Source organism: Protobothrops mucrosquamatus, unplaced genomic scaffold (genome assembly GCF_001527695.2).
Source record: "Protobothrops mucrosquamatus isolate PMUCROS unplaced genomic scaffold, P.Mucros_1.0 scaffold1167, whole genome shotgun sequence".
In the NCBI taxonomy this organism is placed as follows: Eukaryota; Metazoa; Chordata; class Lepidosauria; order Squamata; family Viperidae; genus Protobothrops; species Protobothrops mucrosquamatus.
In genome coordinates, this window is record NW_015387382.1 from 379612 (window position 1) to 403138 (window position 23527).

Here is a 23527-nt window from a genome sequence, read left to right on the forward strand (position 1 = left end):
GCCACCGTTGGGCAAATCTTGGCCCGGTCGCAGCATCCAGCAGCCCCGTGGTCCCCACTGGGCTTCCCCACTAGCTTTGCTTGTCAGAAGCCGACGGTGATCCGTGGGACTCTGTGATGTCACAGCTGCGAGTCAGAGGCCGCGTGCCCAGATCAGGATCCCGTGCCTCAGTTGCTCCAATTCGTTTCTCCTTTTAGGGAGCCACGGAAGCTGGTGCTGCATCGGGGCTCCACGGGGCTTGGCTTCAACATCGTGGGGGGAGAGGATGGGGAGGGGATTTTCGTCTCCTTCATCCTTGCCGGTGGGCCTGCAGACCTCAGCGGGGAGCTCAGGAAGGGAGACCGCATCATTTCGGTAAGACCCTGCCAAGTTGAACAGCAATTGGGTCTCCTGAGGCCACGGGGGCCTCCTTGGCCAGAGTCCCCCCGGGCCGTGTGGGCCTCTGCCTGGCAAGGAGAGCAGGGACAGGGGAGGGAGGGAGGCCTCTGTGACCCACCAGCCGGCTGCTTGGCTGTCTGCAAGAGGCCTGGTCAGGTTCCAGGCTGGTCAGTTTGGTGACATCCATGTGCTGATGTGAGCGACGGTTCATTTGTGTTGCTTTTCAGGTAAATGGTGTGGACCTCAAAGCCGCAACCCACGAAGAGGCAGCTGCTGCCCTGAAAAACGCCGGTCAGTCGGTCACTATCGTAGCTCAGTATCGTCCCGAAGGCAAGTGAAGGATCAGATTAAGCCCTCGTTCTCTGGGGAAACCCCTTCTTAGAATGGAAGCCGAGAGGCTGAGAGCGTCTGGGTCGCCTGCCGTGATGATGGCGATGCCGAAGATATGAATTATACCTTTGTTTCGCCTTGACTTTGTCAAGGCACAGTACAAAGGGTAGGGAATACACAATACTAGAATAAGAGAGTTGGAAGGGACCTTAGAGGTCTTCTAGTCCAACTCCTCTGCTCAAGCAGGAAACTTGTACTGTTCCAGACAAACGGCTGTCCAGTCTCTTCTTCAAAACCTCCAGGGATGGAGCCCCCACAACATCTGGAGGCAACTTCTGTTCCACTGGCTGATTGTCCTCTCTGTCAGGAAATTTCTCCTTAGTTCCAGGTTGCTTCTCTCCTTGATTGGCTTCCATCCGTTGTTTCTTTTCTTGCCTTTTTGTTTAATTCTTTATACAATTAAATTTTAAATGAATTGTAGCCACACAGAATCCCTAAGCAGCACAAATACTGTCCTGGTCCCTTTTCAAACCTGCACCTGAGGAGGTGGAAGGTGCTCTCCAGTCCCCCCGGCAAGGAAGAGGTCACACTGGGGGGGAGTGGTGGTGGTGGTGGTGGTGGGTTTGCCCCTTCTGAAGCAGCGCCATCTGGTGGGACCTGGGACCTGAGGGTCTCCCCCCCCCTCCCAGGCATTCTGGCATTATGATGGCTCTGAGCCTCTTAGCCCTTTTGGCAGACCTGCCCCCCCCAACCCCGTGGGCCCAGATGCGCCTCTGCGTTACCCCCCTCAAACGGACTTTCCTTAGCTGCTGTGTTGATTTTCTTTTCTTCCTTTTTTTAAAAAATGTAGTACCCTACCCAGGGTCACAAATCGTGATTGCCCAGTTTGCAACGTTTTAAAAACAAAATGCCTAATAACCTATTATGGCTTCATTCTGGGATACTCTTCAGAATGGGAATCTGGCTCTGTGGGAAATGACTCTGCATTCCCTAGTCTAGTCCTCAGTTAATGACCGTGAGTGGAACCAGAATTTACGTCAGAGGTTGTTAAGACCTGATGTCATTTGACCACGTTTCTGAATGATGGCAATCTGGGCTGCCGTTGTTAAGTGAGAATCACAGGTCATTAAGCCAGTTCCTGGAGGCTCGCAAGCAGGCAGGCGGGGCATATGAGGCAAGCCGTGAGCGCCATGGGCCGGGGGAGGGGTGGCTGCTGCCGGGCGGGGGAGGGTGCAGGGGACTGACCAGAGCAACTGGCCACCTTCCCTGCCAGCTTCCCCTGCTCGGACTCTCTTTATGGGAAGCCGGCAGGAGAAGTGGCAGATGGCTGTCACGTGACCCTGGGACACTGCGGCTGTCGTAAGTGCGAACCAGTTGTCAGATGCCCCCATCACGATCACCTGGGCGCCGGGTGGCTGAGACGGGCGGACATTTGAGGACCAGTTATAAGTATCGCTTGTTCAGCACTGTTGTAACTTTGAATGCTAAACCAGTGGTCATTAAACAAGGACCTTGGTGAAAATTCCTTGGCTGATGGGGTCCATGGCGTGCCCTTTCTGGTCGAGCAAGGGGGGCAGGCCAGCCCCATGGGGTGAGGCGCTTCCTCGGATAGCCTGGGACCCCTCTCGTCGAGGGCTTCAGAGGTAATAACCCACCCCTTGGGCTGGACCTGGAAGCAGACTGGCAACCGGTGCGGTTTGCGCAGTGGCGGTGCCCATGGGCCGTCCAGAGGGCCCCTAAAACTGACTCTGCCAGCTGTAGCTTCCGACTACTCTTCAAGGGCAGCCCCATGGAGAGTGCATTGCAGTAGTCGAAACGCAAGATGACCGAACGCAGGGCCTCACGATTCAGCAGGAGGTGGTGGGGGGGGGAGGCCCATGCTCTCTCCCAGGCCTGGACAAGACAGATTGTTTTGGCACTGGCTTTGTTGCTAATTGAATCCGTTAATCTCTTATTTAATTCTTTTAACAATTTATGATTTTTTCTAGGAGATTCTCAGTCATCCAGGTCATAGTTATTCCAAGTATGTTTTTTCACGAGGCAGTTGGATTTTCTTGTGTTTCTTTGAAGACATTTTGCTTCTATCCAAGAAGCTTCTTCAGCCCCACCATCCAGTCAGAGCTGAAGAAGCTTCTTGGGTGAGAAGCGAAATGTCTTCAAAGAAACACAAGAAAGTCCAGCTGCCTTGTGAAAAAGCATCTTTGGGATAATTTATGATTTTTTTTCAAATTTTCTTAACTGAATGCTCACCAGAGTAGGAGTAGACATAGATCAAACAGATCCAATTTCTAGAGTAAATTTGTGTAGCCTCGCAGTGTCACTCTGTGTGTGTGTGTGTGTGTGTTTGCATGAGCAAATGAGTTGTTCCACATTGTTTTTGAAATATTAGGTGGTTGAAAGGATAATGTGTTTTAAAGGTTAATGGCAGAATTGTTCCAAAAGTCTAAGATTTGGGGCGCTCCAGAACCTGATATTCCGCAGTGACAGGATTTGTGGAGCTGACCCGCCATTTTCCTTTTCCTCAGAATACGGCCGTTTTGAAGCCAAAATACACGACTTGAGAGAGCAGATGATGAGCAGCAGCGTCAGCTCAGGGTCCGGCTCTCTGCGGACGAGCCAGAAGCGGTCCCTCTACGTCAGGTGAGGCTGCTGTGGGGCCTGGCTCTGTTGCTGGTGCACAAGAGGGGAAGACTGGAGACTTGCGATCAGTTCTCCCAACGTTTTTGGGGTTCAGCGATGGCTTTATGAGAAGGGGACCCAGTGCTGCCAGTTTCAGGGAGAACGGCGGCCCGGCCTCCCTCAGTGCCCTGGCCCAGCTGCCCATCCCCGAACTGGGATTTTTCACCCACTAGGAAGGGAAGGCCTAAGCCTCGCCCTAATTACAATTTCTCCAGTGTTGCTAAAAGTGTCTCTCTTGAAATCTGTGTGCACGTGCGATACAATTTCCCTTTCTGCGGGACCTTGAAACCCCACCTGAGGTGCTCCTCTCGGCCCTCTGTTCCCTCCGGTTTCACCTCTTCCGCCGGTCTTGCCTGCCGCCCGCGCAGGGTCAGATCTAGAGAGCTGGTCCCGTTACCTCTGCCGCAGGTCTCGAGGTTTTGGAGCCCAGCAGCCCTAGCTAACTTGGTTTGGCAGGAGAGGCCTGGATATTTGAGGCTCCCCAGTAATTACTGTGTCTCTCCCTCCTGAATGTCACGAAATCTGATCCATGAGGGGTTTATCCAGTCATTCTGCTTGGCTTGATCTTCTCCAGCTCACCAACCCCAATAATACCGGCCTGCCCCCTGCCTTTGTTCTTCTCCAGATGCTCTCATCTGGCTCTCCTCCTCCTCCTCAGCTCCTGGGGTCTCGAAGCACAAGGGCAGGTCCTTCTCCCGGCCCTCGCCCCGGCTGCTCTGCTTCGGCATGAGCTCCGCAGCCTCTGCCTTTCACTTAAGGGTGTCACCCATCCGGTCTCAGTAACTCCCATTAAGCCATATTTCTCTCCCACCCCTTTACTTTAAGAGGTCTTTCTGAAGGTCTCTTACACCCTGCACCTTGGCACAGCAATGCTAAACATCTTGGGTCGTGCAACTTGAGCTCATACAATTGTAGAAGCAAAGCAGAATATATTCAGACTGCAGGAAGAATATGAGACTTTATACATTTTTTGGGTGCTGAAATCGCCACTTAATGCAGCCGCCTCTCCCCCAGCCGATGATGCACCACCAAGCCTCGTCACGCTTCTCCGTTGCCCAGCACTGTTTTTGGGAAACCCAGAGCACTTAAGTGGTTTTCTCCTGGGGACGCAAAGGCCCTTCTCGGATCTTGTCCTTTCCCCCCCCCCCGCGCCCCCCAGGATTGCTGGCTTCTTCCTCCTGATTCTGTTCCCTAGTCACACGTTCCGCTTTTCTCCCCTTTGTCTGCAGGGCCCTCTTCGACTACGACAAGACCAAAGACAGCGGTCTCCCCAGCCAAGGGCTGAACTTTTGCTTTGGCAACATTCTCCACGTCATTAACGCGTCGGACGATGAATGGTGGCAGGCACGGCTGGTGATGCCAGGCGGGGAGAGTGACCAGGTTGGCGTCATTCCCAGCAAACGCAGGTAGCTGCCTTGCACCTCGGCCTGAGGCCTGTGTGTGCCTGCCAGGGAAGGGGCTGTGGGAGAGGGGAGCCATTTGAGATCGATTTCCTACAGGCTGCCTCCTTTCCTCAAGCCTTCGTGTCTGCCTGTGCTCCAAAGGCTTTCTCCCAAACCTGACGGGAAGGCAAGGCAGGCAGGCAGGCTGAGACCAAACTATCCCATTGGCATAAAAAGGGGCATTTTTCCTGCTCCAAAGCTCATGTAACATCCCTGTCCCAGCACCTGGGGGAGAGTCGTGGTTTTTAGGGCCTCCTCAAGGGATGAGCAGGGCTGGTGGGCCTCTGACTCTCCGGGCGAGTCCCCTTCGGAGGGCAGCGCCAGCAGGGACCTCTTCCGGCCTAGAAGAGCACGTTCGCTCTGCTGAACCTGCCGGGATCAGCACACACAGCCGGGGAGAGGTATTTCCCCATAAGCCTTGTGCCATGCTAGAGTTTCAGCCCCTGAAATGCGCCCAGGAGCCTCCTGGGGGCCGGTGCCCAGAGCAGAGGTGTTACCTGGCTCTTCTTGACCGTGCCCGGGAGCACCTGTGCCGCCATATTTGGGGCCTGCTGCAATTTCAGAATGCCTTCAAGGACAGCCGTGTGCAGAGTGCACTGCAAACCTAAGCTGTGCGTGAGTCTGAGCAGGGTCTCTAGGTCTAAGAATGTGGGCAGTTGACGCGCAAGATGGATTTTGTGCCAAGGTCCTCTTAGCCACAGGTGCCACCTGCTCTTTGAGCAGAGCTGTGGGTTCAAAATGGCCTCTAAATTGCGTAACGGTTCCATCTCCAGGTTCAGGGAGGCAGAAAACGCACCGTACTCCGTCTGGACTGGGTTGAAGTGAAGACGGTGACTCCCCATCCAGACGCCAGAGAACCTTGGGGGCCAAACTCGATGGGCCCAGGGTGGAAATGTAGAATTGAGTCTCATCAGCGTCTGAGGGTACTTCACCCCATGTGGACAGAGGATCTTGCCCAGTGCTTTCATACAGATGTTGAATGTAGTGGGGAGAGCAGAGCCTTGAGGCACCTCACAAAGTAGGGGTCTAGTACTGGACCTCTCCCCAATACAAATTTGAATCAGTCTCTAAAGAACCCTCACAGGATTTGGGGGGGCATCTCCTCCCCAACCCCCAAGTCTGTCTAAAAGGTTACCAGCGTCGGTGATATCAAAAATGGCTGAGAGGTCAAGGAGGGCCAGGTGGACGTGCCACCCAGTTTTGGACCTGCCAAAAGTCATCCGTGTGACCAGAGTTGTCCCATTGCTGTAACCAGGTCTGAGTCCTGATCGAAAAGGATCCAGATAATCTGTTTCCTCCGGGATTCAAGGCAGCTGAAGACTGACAGCCTTCTTGGCCAGCTTCCCTAAAAAAGGGAAGTTTGGAGACGAAGGCAAATTGTACAGTTGTGATGGATCCAGCAATGGCTTCTTGCAGGCTCTTTCCCTCAAAGACACAATCGCCACGGCATGGGTCCAGCCACCTGTAACCCCCGAGGGGCTTTGAGCAGCCAGAAGGGGCGCTGGTGGCCGAGCTCCCGGTCCCAGGGACCCATTGAGGGGAACGGATTGGACTCTCTACCACTGACCAAGCCAAGCCACGTTTCCCTGGGATGTAAAGCTGAGGGTCCGCTCCCCTTCTGACCGGGCGCTGGAAGGCCTTAAAGGCCTTGATCTGGCAGGGATTGAGCCCCTTGTTGGATGGGTTTGGCTAGATTTCCCCTTTGCTTCACCATCTATTGTGTATTGTGTTTGTTACCTTCTGCTGCTGCTTTGGGAGCAGCCCAGAGTCAGATGAAATGCGTACATTTTGCCACTCCTGGTGCACAAGGGGATGCTTTCAACAGGTGGATCTGTGAACTGCTCCTTGATTCTCCCCATTATTTTGTGGCCCGTTCGGCAAGTACTGAGTGGGGAGAGAGACCCGCCCCAGCAATCCCTCTCTGCCCAACTCCAGTGGCCTTTGCTGAGAGAGAGAGAGAGAGAGAGGCGCACGGCGGTTATGTCCCGGGAAGGAAAGGTTCAGAGCCGCAGACCCTCGTAAGTTTTTCTCCTGCGTTTTCCTTGCAGAGTGGAGAAGAAAGAACGCGCACGGTTGAAGACGGTGAAGTTTAATTCTAAAGCAAGAGGCGACAAAGGGGTGAGTTTGGAGTAATGGTTGCCATTTTAGTGCCTGGCCACTGCAGAGTCACTGCTGGAGCAACAGGGAGAGAGAAGGGAGGAAAGACAAAGTCTTCGCTTGGGCTGATTGACGCAAATTTGAATATTCTGAGTAGTTTTTCCAACACTAAAAACCTAAGGGAAATTTGAAGGGGGAAAAAGACCCCAGATAATCAGAGGTTGGTGAAGGATGGAAGCATTGAGGAATTTCTAAATATTTGTTCTTGTTAAATTCAACTGTGTGTGTGCGGGGGGGGGGCCTTCAGGTGTAAGGCTGCTTAAAATTCAAGCCTCTGATAGAGATGACTGTCCAGTCTCCTCTCCTCTTCGTCCACCGCCTCTCTGGGCCACGGATTTACCCGTTTGGAGGTTTTTCCTGACGTTCCCTCAGAGCCGGCCTTCCTGAGCCTCCGTTGATGCCCTGGGAAGCAGAAGGTGGGCCAGACCAGGCTGCCACCAGGCCGGCTGTTTCTGTTCAGTGGGGAAGGCCGGTGCCCCTGGCCACGGCTGAGCCTTCTCCTGCCAGGGTCCAGCGTTTGCAAGTCCCCTGGATATTCAGCCGAGCGAGCTCCCTTGAATTGCTTCCCTCGGCTCTGCCGGTGGCGCAGGGCCCACCTGGGCCTCGTCTGGTCCCGGCTGCCGTAGCCCCATCCCTGGGGACACCAGAGCTCTTCCACAGACCCCTCCCCACCTTCGAGGGGTATCGTCAGGAGTCCCACCTCTACCCTAACCCTAAAGCCCACCCTTTAGCCTTCTCACAGTAGCGCAAGGAGGAGGCCGTTCTGAGGTTTCGGCAAGAGTCCCGGATGCTGAAGCTCATGAGCTGAAGGAGAGTCCCAGGGCAGGTCCTGATTCCTCGTAGGCACTTCTGAAACCAGACGGCCTCCAAAAGCACTTGGCAGATTTTTTGCGAGGGCAGGAGTAGGCAGGTATTGCAAATACAGAAGCAAAAGTTCTCCCAAGGGGAAGAAGGATGGGATGTAAGGGTGGAAAGGGATCTTATCTCGTCTGATCCCCTTCCCGGAGCAGAACTCCACCACTACGGCATCCCGGAGAGATGGCTGCCCGGTCTTTGCTTATACAAATCTGGTGAAGGAAAGTCTCCACCTCCTGAGTAAACCTTGTTGAAGCAGCTCTTATGGTTAGGAGACGTTTCCTGCTGTCCAAAGGAAACAGATTGGTTTCTCTGTAATTTAAACCCAGAGTTTTTTGCCCTATCATTAGAATAGTGGAACAATTCTGTCACTTATATTACACAACAACCTTCAGCTACTTAGAACCATCGGGCTGGAAGGGACCTTGGAGGTATCTAGAATGGGATAGAGCTGGAAGGGACCTTGGAGGTCTTCTAGTCCAACCCCCTGCTCAAGGCAGGAGACCTTATTCCATTCCGGACAAATGGATATCCAGTCTCTTCTTTAAAACCTCACTGATGGAGCCCCCACAATTCCAGGAGGCTAAGCTGCTCCATCGATTCATTATTCTCAGGGGCAGGAAATTTCTCCTTAGTTCCAGGTTGGGTCTCCTCTCCCCCTAGTGAGCTTCCCCCCTTTGCCATTACATTTGATGCCCTTCTCTATACTCTTTCTAGGGTCTGAGTCACGATGCTTCTGGGTGGCCATTATGAGGCATGGAAGACCAAATAAAACCCTTATGCCATCTTGGAAATCATATCTAGATGATGTAGGATCTAGGAATCCAGGCCTCTGTCTCTGTGCCTGTGCCCCCTCCCCCGCCCAGGGTTCAAGCTCCCCCTAATTCTCCTCCTCTCGCCCTTTTGTGTCCATCCCTTCTCCAGCCTGGAATGCGGCCGGCTCCGTGTTTCTCTCCTGATATCCCCCGGTCTGGCCATCGCCAGTTACCCGGACATTCATTGCTCGTCCATCTCCTATTGTAAAGTATTGGGAAATGTACTTTTTTGTGCATTTTGGGGGTCAGGTGATTCGTGGTTTCATTTTGGGACACTGAGGATGGAGGAAGGCAAAGTGAATGGGTAGCTGACTGTACCCAAAGCACCATACGAGGCTCAGCTGCAGGGATCCCTGGGCCTCTTGGGCCTGGCGTGGTTCAGTCTCTTGGGAAGAGCGAATGTGCTGGCCTGGCCCTCTTGGTTTGCCCCCCCCCCCCCCCGTGGGGACTGTGGCTTGGCTGACCTGTGACGGTGCAGCCAGAGGGACGAAGAGGAAGAAGAGCACCTGGATCTATAACTGTTTGCTCTCTACAAGTTCCCTCACGATCATTATCCACTCTTTTCCATTTGGTCCTTCCTTCCTTCCTTCCTTCCTTCCTTCCTTCCTTCCTTCTTTCCTTCAGACTTGGAGTGAAAAAATAAACTCCAGAAGTGAAGTGTGAGAGGCTTGATTGCCCACACTAGGAGGCGTGTGTGGCTGCAGCCAAAAGCCCTTTGGAGGCCAGCAGCCCTGGGCATTGGGGAGCTAGCAGAGTGTCTCGCTTGCTTGCCCCCCCTCCCCCCCCCCCCCAAGATTTGCTGACTGATCCAGCAGCCACACCTGGCAATTCCCTGCCCAGGCCCCCACACTTGGAGAAATCCTCAGGGCTTGGCCAAGCAGTTGTCAAATCGTGGGGGTGGGGGTGGGGGTGGGGGGGTGGGATAATTGCAGGACAGTTTATTTTTATTGGTTGATTGGTTTGATTTCTGTAGCTGCCCATCTCAAGAAGGGCAGGGTGCATCAGTTATGCTGCACTAATCTCCCCCTTGCCCCCCCCCCCAACAACGTCTTGCCCTTCTCCGTGGCTAGAAGGAGCAGAACGTCCTGAGGCCGCCCTCCGTTTGGCAAACCAGTTGTTTACGGGACCCCTCGGAGTCCGGAGTTACGTTTTCTTTTAGGGAAGCATGAACCGCTCTCTGTGCAGCCTCCTTGCAGCTGAGCTGCCCGTGGCTCTTGTACCTTAACCCTGCACCAGACCCATGCATGGAGACCGGAGGAGGAGGAGGAGACCCTCAAGTACGCTTGCCATTGAGAGACCACTGCCTGCCTGCCTGCCTGCCTTCCACGCCTCGCCTTGATGTGGGCTTTCCCCTGGGGAGCCTGTTCCCCCCCCCGCCCACCCGCCTGGCATCTTCCTGGAAACGCTGAGCATGCTTGCCCTTGCTGATGGCCGCTTAATACCCCCTTGCCCTCTTTGATCAGGAGCGCACGACGGCCTGATCTTTGGGAGAACTAATCGGGCGCAGCAGAGAGACGGAAACTTTGTGGAAAATCCACCGGTCCCTTGGTGCTGGTGATGGTGCTGGTGGTGGTGGTGGTGGTGACGATGGGGTGTTCCCTCTTCTGCAGTATGATCAAAATGCCCCATTCAGGGCTCCCCGCTAAATGGGCTGGCTTCTTTGCTCACTCAGTGTCCACTTCTGCTCCGTAACCTGCTGGGACAGACGGGGCTGGCCGGCTGTGGCCTTTCCTTCCCGCTGCCTGCCCCTGTCCCTGCCCCCCCCCCTGCTAATAACGTTGGTGCTCCGTGAAGAGCTTCTAGTCCGCAATGGCTAACACTCCTGCCAGCTCTCCTGCCCAGGGAAAGCCTCGCGGCTGACGGCTTTCACGAGTCCACAGGCGAAGAGACTTCTAGGCACATTTTATTTCATTTTATTTTGCTATCGGAGCCGACTTCTAATCGTTCTCCATGCAGCAGAGGAGTCCAGTCCATTTCTGCAAGTGGGGGAGGCAGGACGGGCGGGAGTTTTCGTTCCACCCTGTCCCTTATTCTATCTGGGGGGGAAAATCATGAAAAGTTGCCCAAACCCCTGGCGCTGGAGGTTCATTTACGCAAACCCTCCTGGACCTGGAAGGGTGTGTGTGTCCCCCTCCCTCCCTCCCTCCTGGCTTTATGCTGGAGCTGTGCCGTAACTGGTTGGGAGGGCTCAGGCTCCCCCTGGAGACCGAATTCACCGATTTATGAATTTGCACAATCCATTAAACTATTACCTAAGAGTTAACCCTCCCCCCCCCAGGGTTAACCAACTGAGCCTATTTTAGCTGACCCAAGTCCAACATGTTGGTGAAGGTAGCCAATTGCTCTTCACCTGCTTACCTGGGGCCCAGAAGGCTTTCGGCAGCATTCCTGCTTAGTGTTTCCAGCCCTTCCCGTACCCCTCCCCCCCCCCCACCCATAGTTGGTGACTTTGGTCCCCAGTGAGCCTCAGGGAAAGGTCAGCTTGCTTGCCCCCCCCTCCAGTGCCCAAGCAGAGTGTTGGGGGTCTAATGGGACCCCAAGAGCTGCAGCCAAGACAGGCAGCTCACCATGGGCTCCTCGGTGCCAGCCACTCCCGGGGATCCCTGGGGCCGGAGTCGGTTAGGCAGGGTGCCTGGAAACCCACAAGCTCTTCAGGCTAAAAAGCAGGCCTGCTTTCCTCCCCCTGTCCTCTTCTGCCCAGGGGAGGGGGAGAATAACGTTATTCCTTCCGAAATCTATGCTGCTTCCCTACCAGAAGGCCCAAAGCATAGACAGACGTCCGGTGACTCGCTCTTGAAAGAGAGGGCATCGTAGGGACCGGCCTTATTTATTTCTGGGCACAAGAGCCCAGAAGGCAGAGCCCCTCGTCCCTCCCCCCCTCCCCCCCGCTGAGGACAGGGCCCCGGTTCGTCCCCGTCCCCCCTCCCAAGACTTGGGCAGAGAGGGGTCTGCATGCTGGAGGGTAGAAGTCGGTCTCCCCGGAGCGGCTGCTGCTGCTGCTGGCGGCCCTGGGCCTTTCCGACCTGCCGGGCGTCCGACACCCACCCTCTGTTTGCCCCTCTTTCCTTCTCTTCTTCAGCAGTCATTCAATGACAAGCGTAAAAAGAACCTCTTTTCCCGAAAATTTCCCTTCTACAAGAACAAGGACCCGAGTGAGGCCGAGACCAGTGATGTTGACCGTAAGTATGGGGGGTGCAGTGTGGCCTGGAAAAGGGTCCCAAGAGCATCCGTGGGGAGCCAAGCCGTGGGTCGAGTGGAGGGGGGCAGCTGGCAGGCAAAAACTCTCCTTTTACGGCCGATGGGGGGGGTTCTCACTGCCCCACTTTGAGACGGGGCTTCAGGGGAATTGTGCTTTTGAGTGGAGGGGGGGCTGGTGGGCTGGCTCCCCACGGATGCTGCTGGGACCGTCCTGGAGCAGCCTCCGGAGGATGCGCTACTGACGGATGTTTTCTCTGTGATTGCCTCCTTGCTTGCCCTCGGGGAACTACTCCACAGGAGATCCCTGGAGACATGGGATCAAAAGGCCTGAGTAAGTGACCCCCCTCCCTCCCCCCTCCTCAGCCCCCACTGCCCCCTCCCTCCTTCCCTGCTGCAGGGGAGCTTTCCAGCCTCTCATCCCTTTGGTCTGGGGCCGAGAGGACTAGAGGGAGGAGCCTTTGCGGAGGCTCAGAAATGCCCCCCCCCCGATACATTTTTCAGGGGTTTCTTTCCTGGCAAACGTGAAAGTGGCCTTGAAGAACGCTGCACTGTTGGTAGAGAAACGGCTGGAGAAAGACTGCCGTGACCAGGACTCTCTCCAGGCCTTCCTGCCCCACACGCTCTTCCCCTGACCCGGTTGCTGTTGCTGGGCAGGGGGCTTTCCCCATGCACAGGCCGTCCTCGGCAGCCCCTCCCTCCCTTCTCCTAGGGCGGCTTAGCCCCTGGGTTAAATCGGGACCAGGTTTTCCCTCTAAAATACACCCAGGTCTGCTGTAACATCACGAAGGTCTTCCCTCGACTATGCGCTTGACCTGTGCCGCTACCCCTCCCCCACTCCCTGCCTAGCTCCCCCTCCACTCAGAGCAGCGCCTCTCCCTGGAGGGGTCCCGAGGCTGCTCGGCCCGCAGAGCCACCGGGGGCCACTTTCCGGGGCTTTGGCCCTTGGCAGGGGACCAGCTGCCCTCTGGTTAGCCTGCCTTGCCTTGAAGGCGATTCTTTGGGCAGGTAAAAATCCCCAGGAAGGAAGAATGGGGAGGGTCTGCCTACAGTGGACCTGCCTCCTGCCTCCAGGCGAGTGCGGTCAGCCTGGCTCTCTGCGGTCAGTGGGAGGCCGGCTTCTTAAGGCCTTTTCTCTAATAAGCCATCGTGGCAGGAGGGTCTCCCGGCTGGGTGACGGGGTGTGTGGGGGGTGTGTGTGTGTGTGAGCGAGCCTTGGTGAAAAGGCTTGAAGGTGGGCCGCAGGTTGGAGAGGGGTCAAGCGATGCAGGGCAGGCCTCTCCTGGGCCTTCCCGAGGAGGAGTCTGGCTTCATCTTCTCAAGCTGGCAGCTCTGGGCCTCCTTTTCGCTGCAGGCAGCTTGGCCACCATGCAGGCCCCAGTGCCAAGGCGCCCCACCACTTAGCCCCTCTTCCCCGCCCGCCCGTGTTCAGACTCGGTTCCCCTGCTCGCCCCCTAAAAAGATGAGAGAGCCCTCTGGACTCCCTCCCTCCCTCCCTCCCTCTGGGCTGTGGTGCAAGGCTTCTCTTTTCCTTTTCAGCCGACTCCGGACGGCTCCCAGTCAAAAATTAAAAGACATACGAGATCATTTTAAAATTATAAAACACAACCGGTTAAAACATTAAAGCAACAGAAACCTGGTGCCAATCCCTATTAGCAAGCAAGCCATCCGCTCGTTCTCTCCCAACGCTTGGAGGGAAAGAAAAGCGGCCTGAAAAGGCGCTTTGGCAGCCAGAGTGACCGGGGGGGGCTGCCCCGTCTTCTAGGGGTTCCCACCCTTAGCTCCTGCCTCCCCCCCAAAGGAAGCCCGCAAAGGGAGCCTCAGGCAGCCCACGAGGGCCACGGCTCAGGCTCATTCTGGACCCTTCCAGAAGACACCCTGGGCTCCACCGCCTGTAGGCCAGGCTTTCCTTGCTCCCGGTGGAGACACCCAGCCCCCTTGGGGCCCTACAGCTGCGTTTTTGGGGTGGGCGGCTGCTCCCCATCATGGCCGGGTTCTGATGAGGGTCTTCTCTGAACCCGCCTCCTCCGGGTTATGCCCACCTCTGTTTTGTGGAAATGAATTTCGGAGGTCAGCGATGGGCTGGATGTGGGTCCTGGTCCCGATCCCTGGAAAGGGGGCAGAGGGCCGCCTGTGTAACCTCCTTTCTCTGGAAGTGTGTTGTGAATTGTGGGTTTCTCTTTCGGCTTTAGGGATGTTGGCCATGGAGCAGGAGAGCCGTGATGTGTGTCAAGAGAGGCTTGTCAGATACTTTATTATCCTAAGTTGCCCCTGGAGGTGTCCTTCGGCCTTTGAAGGCCCTTCGGGTTTCTTGGCAGGGCTCCTAATTTCTGCTTTGTACTTCTTTTCAGAGCATGTGACTTCCAACGCCAGCGACAGTGAAAGCAGTTACCGTAAGTGTATGGAATTGTGTTCCCTTTTGCTGTTTTTTTTCTGGGAACTTACAGAAATTCAGGCTTACTTTTAAGAGCACTTGGATAACGGGGCTGTCCTTGACGCTTCAGCTGGTGCAAAAGTCGGTGGCTGCCAGTTGGCTTTGTGGGGGGCAATTCAAGGCGCTGGTAAAGCCCACCGTGGCCGAGGGCTGGGTGAACTGCGTGGGCCCCGTTGAGCAAGGGAGGTTGTCTGATGTGACCCAGGAGGAGGAGGAGAGCCTTTTGTGCCTCAGTGGCCGTCCTGTGGCCGCTCATCCCACCGGAGCCTCCTCTTGCCTTGTGCTTCCCAAAGGTTCTAAAGACGTGGCTGGGCCAAGGGTTCGGTGGACCTGGCGGAGGTTGGGAGGCTGCTGGGTGGCTGTGCTGGTTGGCCCATCCCTCGCCCTTGCCGGCGTTTTGTGCTTTCTGGTTTTTATTTTGCTTTTAGTGGAGTTTTAAATTGGTTTCAAGGGGGTCTTTTTTGCTTGTCCTGGGCCTTTGAAGAAGAGCGAGAGGGGCCTTTGTGGTGTTTCTTCACCAATCCTGTTGCAAAGTTCATTTCAGCAGACTGAAAATAAAACCCTTTCACTGAAACATTATTGACCTCATTAAGGACTCTGTAAGCAACAGGTGCAAAAGAAAGAGAAAATTAAAAACTGAAAGAAGTGCGTTAAAGGTGGTTGAGAGGTTGGTCTTCTCCCCTTCCTAGTGTCTCTGTTGTTCTCCAGCGTTAATCTGCAACCGGCTTCCCTTGCAGGCCGTGGTGGGCTGAGGCCTCCCGGGGAGCTTTAGGGTTTTGTGTCAAAGCTGCTGGTGGCTGGCAGGAGGCCTGGCTGGACAGGAGCTGAGGGGAAGGAGGGCATCATATAAACAGGCGTGTTAGATCACGGTCTCTGATGGTTTCTCTTTCTGACTTTCTAGGTGGCCAGGAAGAGTACGTCTTGTCTTACGAACCGGTCACACAGCAGGAAGGTTTGTACCGTTCGGCCGCCGGAGAGAGTTTGCTTGGCGAAGGCCTTGCCTGCGGGCTGGGATGTAGATCTCCTTGTTCAGCACCGCAAAGGGCGCAGCCGTCAGATCTCGCCTTCCCTGCCCTGCGTGGCTGCTGAGCGTGTCCTCTTCCACCTTACGTGCCCAGATCAATCAAAACTACCTTGTGGTTTTGAAGTGTGTGGAGGACAGAAAAAAGTGGAAGGGTGCTCAAGAAGAGGTTGCCCATCCATGCTTCTGGTCCTCAGGGTTGGGTTGCTGAAGAATGTCTTTGAGGGACTGACTCAAAGTGGAGTGTCAGTGGCCCTCCGTCCTTTTCCCACTTCCTCGGGTGTCTTCCAGAAAAGGGGGTGCTGCTCTTGCTAGGGAGACGTGGCTCTTTCGCCCTCCCCTCCCTCTGCCAGAACCCCCTAACCGGAGGCATGTTTTCTGTTTTTTCAGTCAGCTACACGCGTCCTGTGATTGTCTTGGGTCCCATGAAAGACCGCATCAACGACGACCTCATCTCGGAATTTCCTGACAAGTTTGGCTCTTGCGTCCCACGTATGTATGCCACGTGGGGGTGGGGGCTGACGAGGGGATGCGGGTGGGCGCTGTGGGTGGCTGCTGGTGGCTGTGGCTGTTCCCCTCCTCAGGGCGGTTGAAAATTGTACGCCTTTTCAATGCGGCCACTTGCAACCTGCCTGGCTTTTGTAAGCGATGGCTGGAGTAGCCCCAGAGCATGTGCGGGCGCAGCCCCTGGAAGCCTTCAGCCAAAATTTCAGGTGGGTGACAGAAGTGACGCAGCAGGAGCAGCCGTCGTCCCTTTCCCCCCCCCCCCCCGGTTCCCAGGAGCCGCCCTTGGTGGGTCCAAGACCACCTCCCTCCTGCTGGGATCTGGCCGGGTTCCTCCAGGAAGTCAGGTGCTCCCGGATGAGGCAAGAGGGGCGATTCTGAGAGGCTTTGAACTAAGAAAAAGCAGTTTGTGCGAGAGATCTCATGCCTCCCCTCTCCCGCCCGCCCCCCCGTGTCAGCCCTTTGAGGTAGACCAGACAGGTAAAACCCCAGCCCTCCCCCTTCTTCTAGAAGGCTGCCGTCACAGAACCTGGCGAGTCTGGGCAGGGAGGGCTGAGAGGCTCTCTCCTTCTTTTGCCGGCCTCTGGGTCTGCCTCCTGACTCTCAAGGTGATGGCAGGCTGTCTTCCTGGCCCCGCTAAATGGGTCAGAGCTAGCCTGATTTCCGCTGGCCTGGCTGCGTGTGAGGTTCCCCTGGGCAGGCGCAACCCCAGGAGAGGCTCTCTCTCTCTTCCTGGGTCCTTCCTGAATTGGCACCTGGGCCCACCGCGGCCTCCTCTAGGGGTGGAGAAGACAGAGCAGGCAGGCGCCCTGGAGCAGGCCCAGAATCCGCTCACAAGCGCATTTGCCCTGATCGAGTCTGTCTGAAAGGAGATTGCAGGAGCCCCTTTGGACCCCCTAAAATGGCTCCGCCAGAAAGTTCTGATTCTTTTCTTTCCGATGACCTACGAGGTTTGCAAGATGTCGAAGGTGGCTTTTAAATCTGGCGATATGCCGGCACTCGGAAAAGCCAGAGCCAGTTTGAAAAGCGCCATAAAAAGAGCAAAGCAAGCCTGTTGTCAGAAAATTCAGAACTTTTTCAGGACTCAACGAACACCAGGTGTTTATGGCAAGGCACAATGGCCAGGCCATTACAGACTAACAGGTGATTCTGTCATGTGATAAAGGCGACACAGACTTTTTAAATGAGCTGAACTCATTTTTTGGAAGATTCGAGGCATCTGCAAGGAAAGCTGCGCTCCATTCTGACGAGCAAGTGCTTAGCTTTGACGTTACCTCTGTCTGGAGAACACTGCGGAAAGTTAACATTCGGAAAGCAGCAGGCCCAGATAACATCCCTGGGTGGGTCCCTAGGGAATGTGCAGATGGACTGGCTCATGTTCTTACAGATATTTTCAATCTTTCACTGCAGCAGGCAGTGGGTCCCGTCATGTTTTAAGACGACCATCATCTTGCCAGTGCCAAAAAAAAGTCTATAGCTACGAGTCTCAGTGACTACCGTCCGGTTGCACTTACAACCATCGTTATGAAATGTTTTGAGAGGCTGATGAAGGACATTATTGTATCCAGCCTCCCTCTAGCATTTGACTTGCTTCGGTTTGCTTACCGTTCAAATTGCTCTACAGAGGATGCTATTTCTTCTGTTTTCCATCTGAGCTTGGCACACTTAAGAGGAAAGAAACACTCATGTGTGCGAATGCTGTTTGTCAACTTCAGTTTGGTATTTAATACAATCATTCCTCAGCATCTAGTAGACAAACTGGGCCTTTTAGGATTCAACACTCCTTTGTGCAACTGGATTCTTGATTTTCTTACTGACAGGTCCAGTATGTGTGAGTTGGGATTAATATTTCTAACACCATTTTCTTGAGCATAGGTTCTCCTCAGGGCTATGTCCTAAGTCTGCTGTTGTTCATCCTTTTGACCCATGACTGTTGTGCCAGGTTTGCCACCAACCATACTGTGAAGTATGCGAATGATAACAACATTAGTGGGCCTTATTCAAGATGACAATGAGGGTGCTTACCGAAAGGAAGTAGAGGGCTTTGGTGAACTGATGTAACAAAAACAGCCTTGTTTTAAATATAGGAAAAACTAAAGAGATCATTGTTGATTTCAGAAAAGGCAGGCACAGCCACACACCTCTGTGTATTAATGATTCTCCTCTGGAGGTGATTAGCAGCATCAAGTTTCTGGGTGTGCAGCTAATAAGTAGTCTAGCTTGGTTGCTCAACAGCGAGACACTGGCAGAGCAGGCACAGCAGCCCCTGCATTTTCTGAGTCGCATGGGAAAAGCACATCTTCCTTCCCCTGTCCTTACCACTTTCTACAGAGGAACGATCGAGAGCATCCTGTCACACTGAATTACTGTCTGGTTTGGAAGCATCCCTGCTTCAGACAAGAAGGCAGTGCAGAGAGTGGTGAGGACGACAGAAAAGATCATTGGCAGTTCCCTCCCTTCCATCCAGGACACGGCATATAAGCGATGCCTGAGCAGGGTCCACAGGATTGTCTGGGATGCTACACATCCTCTTCACGACCTGTTTTCCTTGTTCCCTTCTGGGAGGGGCGGGGGGCTCCGTGGTATCCGAAGCAGAACATCCAGATTCAGTCACAGTTTTGTTCCATACAGCATCAACCTTGTGAACTCTCAAGTTTCCTCTTTCCACTATGTATTCAAAATGGAGAATGATTAATATATATATATATATATATGCATGTGTATATATATATATATTAATCATTCTCCACTTTGAATATATAGTGGAAAGAGGAAACTGTATATATGTATATGCATATGTATATGTATATAGCATGTGTATATGTGTGGTATCTATGTTTATGGGTAGATAAATACTTTATCTTGAGAGCAGGCAACAGAATTTTATTTTTAATGTGGGCCAGTGTGTTCATAGTAAAAAATGACAATAAAAGTTGTCTTATCTTTCTGAAGAGCCTCTGGCTCTCCCACCAGAGCCATGATGATTGTGAAGGGTCATCCTACCTACCTACACACACACACACACACACACACACACACACCACCCTTCTGTCAATCATGCTTCTGGGCTCTGATGTGTGTTGTGTGTACATCTTGTTGGGTCTCGTGTCCGGCTGCTTTGCAGCATCAGTAGAAGAACTCGTTGCCAGTGGACGTCCGCTCAGCCTCTGCTTCCTCTCCACACACCCCCTCTCTCTCAAAAGATACGACCCGGCCGAAACGAGATTACGAGGTGGATGGGCGAGATTACCACTTTGTGATGTCGCGAGAACAAATGGAGAAAGACATCCAGGATCACCGATTCATTGAAGCCGGCCAGTACAACAACCACCTGTACGGGACGAGCGTCCGGTCCGTGAGGGAGGTGGCCGAGAAGGTAAAGGTGCTTCTCCCCCACCCTGTATTGAGGCCCTGCGGCCAGTGGTGCTGAGCGCCCCCTCAGGCAGCCTCTCCTTCCCTGCCAGGGCAAGCACTGCATCCTTGACGTTTCTGGGAACGCCATCAAGAGGCTCCAGAGTGCCCAGCTGCACCCGGTCTCCATCTTCGTCAAGCCCAAGTCCGTGGAGAACATCATGTGAGTGCTTGCCCCTTTCTGCCCCTCCGGCTGCTGCTGGGGCTCCTTCGGACCACCCCCAGGAGCCTTCCAAGGGAGCGGAGTCCTGGCTGGCTGGCTGGCTGCCCTCTTCCCCCCCCTCCCCCCCCTTGAGCTGAAAAGGCGACTCCCTCCCTTTTCCCTTATGCTCATCATGCCTGTGACATAGTTCCACAAAGTTATTAAAGTGGGGAGGGATGGCAACCTGGGGAGGTTGACATTGGAGAACCCCCCCCCGTCGCCCACGCCCATTCCCCACCCCCTAACCAAGGGAAACCCTGTCTAGCCCCCCCTCCTCGACCTTCCTGTGTGTGTTTAAATCTGATAAATCTGTTTTGTTGCTAATGCTGAGTTTGAAATATCTGCAAATTCAGGGAAATGAATAAGCGATTAACGGATGAGCAAGCTCGAAAAACCTTTGAACGGGCCATGAAGCTGGAGCAAGAGTTTACAGAACATTTCACAGGTGGGGAGCCTCTGCCTCCGTCCCACGTGTGTCCCCAATGCCGTTGGTGCTCCCTTCTTTTTGCTATCTGGGGGGGGTATCCCAAAATGTCCCAGGAGCAGCCGGAACGTTCCCTGTCTTGGGGATGATGGCAGGAATCGGTTGTCTATGTGGCCCTGGAGCCGGCCTCTGTGATGCCTGGCCTCTGGAGTCTGCACCAGGCAGTTCTCTCCTCTGGTTCCTGAGTGCGAGAGATGCTCCCGAGCTTGGCTCTGTCCGTGGAAGGCCCAGTTAGGGGAGGTTGGGGGCCGGCTGCTCCCCATTTGCAGCGTGTGGTTTTTGCACCCGCCATCTTTGGGGGATTCGGCCCAGGGGTCCCCTGCAGTTATCTAGGGATCTGGAAGGAGAAGGCCCTGAATAGCCCCCCCACCCCCCACCCCAGTTTCTGAACATCTTTAGGACAAGCACACAGAGAATCCAGGGGGACCAAGCCTCGCAATAGAGTTGGGGGGGGGAACTGCAAGAACTCTGCAGAAGCAAGGGAAAGAGCAGAATGGGGTCCTCAGCAGCTGTCTTGTTTGTGTCCCTACAGCCATTGTGCAAGGCGACACATTGGAAGAGATTTACAATCATGTCAAGCAAGTCATTGAGGATCACTCCAGCCCCGTCATTTGGGTGCTGGCCAAGGAGAAGCTCTGAGGGTCCCCCAATTCCAGGGGTCGGCCTCCTCCACCGCCAGCCTTCCTGCCGGCCGGCACTCCCTCCTCGGGGCTCCCCTGCGACGTACAAGGCCTCTCTTTGCTTTCAGCTGCTGGTCGAGGGCTCTCTTCTCTCAAGAACCGGGAGACTCTTTCCACCCCTGTGGATCGAAATGGAGAATAATGCGGTTAAAATTCCTTAATGTTTAAGGGAAAGTATCCTTCAGAGACTCTGAGAAAACAAAGCTTTTTAACGATTTTGTAACAAGATGAAAGAAAAGTGGTCTTAATGTAAATTGTGAGCAGTTTTGCACGTTTGAATTTGCTAGCATGGTTTCCTTCAAGAGATTTGGGTTCAAATTATAATTTCGCAGTTTCTGCCACAAATATATATTTTTTCTCTTAGTTTAATAAAAACCTTTTTAAAAAAATCAAAGCTAATGTATTCTTAAATGGCATTATTTGAGAAGGAAAAACTAATTTTCATAATTTCATAAGAAAATCTTTATAGCCTCATTATTATTTTTCTTGTTGCTCTTACAGGGTGAAATGTCCTCCTGTTTTTAAACTAGATCCTACAAAACTACTTGGAATGTCTTCAGATCATAATAGATAACTGCATTTTTAAATTTTAGGTGCTTAAAAACCTTGGACTTCGCTTAAGAATTATGGATTTTGCTTTGAAAATATTATAAAGGCAATTATATGGTTATAAATTCTCAATATCTATAAATATAAATATATTCTTAGCCAGATTTTAATGAATATTTTACTCATAATAATTGCTTATTTTGTTATAATGAAACTATATATCTATATACACACACACATATATATACATATATTAAACTTTCCTGAACTAAAATCTAAGCGTGAGAACTGTTTTTCTTAAAAACGCCCCACAAAATGCATAATTTTCACATCTAGTTTTGAGAATAGAAAAGATTGATTATAAGCAAGTCAGTTTTTGCTGCTATGTTTTTGGCAGGTTCCTGTCCCATATGGGCTTCTGAACCCAGAGCAGGGCACCCTGCTGTCCCACCCCACGCCCCAGGGAAGTGGAGACGGACCTCCAGTGGTTTCCGTTTAGAGGCCAGAGTTCAAATGCTTCTGAAGCCAAGTTGGTGCAGCTTCCTTCCCTTCAGCTTCCCACAGGCTTCCCCTGTGCTTCTGGGTCCAGCTCAAGGTGATCCCCTATTAAGCCCTGCATGGCAGGGATCCAGGCTACCTGGGAAACTGGCTCAACCGATGGATTGGCCTTTATTTATTGTTTTAATGTTTTATTTTTCTTTTTATTCAATGTCTGTAAGCCGCCTAGAGCAGGGGTCTTCAAACTTGGCCCTTTTATGACCTGCACAAGTCATAAAAGGGCCATGTTTGAAGACCCTTGGCCTAGAGCCACCTTTGGCGCCATGGGCGGCATACAAATTTGATAGATAAATAAAACTATAAACAGCCCTTATCAGTTCTTCAGAAAAAGAGCTACGAAACTGTGTGAATTGCAGAGTGTATTGCTATTACATCACAGAGAAAAGATTAAGAATTGGGTTTTCAGACAGAACTCTGGAAATAAAAATGAAACTTGCCAGCAGCACCTAGTAAAGTTTATCCTGATGTAAAAGAGGTGGCTGTGGGTAGTTTCACAATAGACGTGTGTTTCTAATTTGCCATCACTAGCCTGGTGTTCTTTTCTTCATCCCTTGTGAATTTTATTCCTTGGAAGATGATGTTGGTAGTCTCCTGTGTTTTCTATAGTTGGTCCTTTTTCAATATGACAAAGGCGTCATCTGCATGCTGAATCCATCCTTTGGGTTGTATGTATGGAGTACTATATAGAGTATGGGTGCTACAGTGAGGGAAAAAATTATTTGATCCCCTGCTGATTTTGTACGTTTTCCCACTGACAAAAAAATGATCAGTCTATAATTATAATGGTAAGTTTATTTTAAAACTGAGAGACAGAATAAGAACAAAAAAATCCAGAAAAACGCATTTCAATGATTTGCATTTTAATGAGTGAAATAAGTATTTGACTAGAGTTAGTCGAAGCCAGACTGCCATCAACCGAAAGAAACAAGCCTTTGAAACAAGCCACACAGTAAGCTGCCTGGCCAACCCAGCTGAGCTGAGCACCTGGGTCAATGAGGCTGCCTGCAACGGGGGTCAAGGGGGGCAAACTGCTGGGGACAATCACCGGGGGATGTACTGTATGTATCGGTCCAAGGCCTGTAGCTGCCCATCTCACATAGCAAGGGATTCTTGAGTGGCGTACAACAACCTTAAAACAATAAATGCACTAAAAGCTTAAAAACGAAGCTAAGGCAAGTAGTGGGTGAAGAGATGTTGATGATAATGGAGCCACCCCACTAACTCCCCCCCCTCCCCCCGAGGTGCCCAGGAGGCTTGATGGCACAGCCGGATCTTGAGGGACCTTCGGAAGGTCGGACGGGACAGAGCCCACTTCGGCTCAGCTGGCATGAGGGTATTCCACAAGGGAGGCACCCCAGCAGACCCCCCACGCCCTCTGGGGCCAGCCAAAGGTTACACGGAACTCACAGACCCTAACCCTCTGCTGGGTCTGGTGGGATGGACAGATGTGCAGGGAGCGGCACTGCCTCAGATAACCGGTTCCCTGCCACGTGAGGCTGTGAAGATTAACATCAGCACCGTGAATTGGATCCAGAAATAAACTGGGAACCAGTGCAGCTCACAAAGCAGAGGTGTGTCACATAACTGCTTGTGTCACTGCATTTTGTACCAGCTGAAATTTCTGAACAGTCTTCAAGGGCAGCCCCATGCAGAGCGCATTACAGTAGGCCAGCCAGGAGGTGACCAGGGCGTGAGTAGCTGTGAGAAGGGTCTCTCGATCTAGGAACAGAGCACAACGGGCACACAACAGAGAATTGTGCATTTCTCATTTCAGTGAATAATGTTTTTAGTTTGTTCTGGGATGTTTCATATTGTACAGGTAGTTCTCGACTT

General features: G+C 53.0%; 1 protein-coding gene across 10 annotated transcripts in view; it reads left to right on the forward strand.

Annotated features, from left to right (window-relative positions):
* DLG1 (discs large MAGUK scaffold protein 1) overlaps window positions 1–21376 on the forward strand; it is a 57150-nt gene extending 35774 nt beyond the window's left edge. For 4 of the 10 annotated variants that reach the window (XM_015820719.1, XM_015820721.1, XM_029284996.1 and 1 more), the window contains 13 exons: window positions 198–354; window positions 606–708; window positions 3234–3348; window positions 4617–4793; window positions 6878–6947; window positions 12152–12185; window positions 14203–14244; window positions 15187–15237; window positions 15697–15798; window positions 19014–19186; window positions 19275–19384; window positions 19777–19868; window positions 20440–21376. In XM_015820719.1, the coding sequence (XP_015676205.1) occupies window positions 198–354; window positions 606–708; window positions 3234–3348; window positions 4617–4793; window positions 6878–6947; window positions 12152–12185; window positions 14203–14244; window positions 15187–15237; window positions 15697–15798; window positions 19014–19186; window positions 19275–19384; window positions 19777–19868; window positions 20440–20546 (1333 nt within the window). In that variant the 3' untranslated portion in view covers window positions 20547–21376. Of the gene's footprint in view, window positions 1–197; window positions 355–605; window positions 709–3233; window positions 3349–4616; window positions 4794–6877; window positions 6948–11735; window positions 11836–12151; window positions 12186–14202; window positions 14245–15186; window positions 15238–15696; window positions 15799–19013; window positions 19187–19274; window positions 19385–19776; window positions 19869–20439 lie in introns of all 10 variants that reach the window. The other 6 variants (XM_015820718.1, XM_029284993.1, XM_029284994.1 and 3 more) reach the window with 2 other exon arrangements.
* Window positions 21377–23527: the final 2151 nt, after the last annotated feature.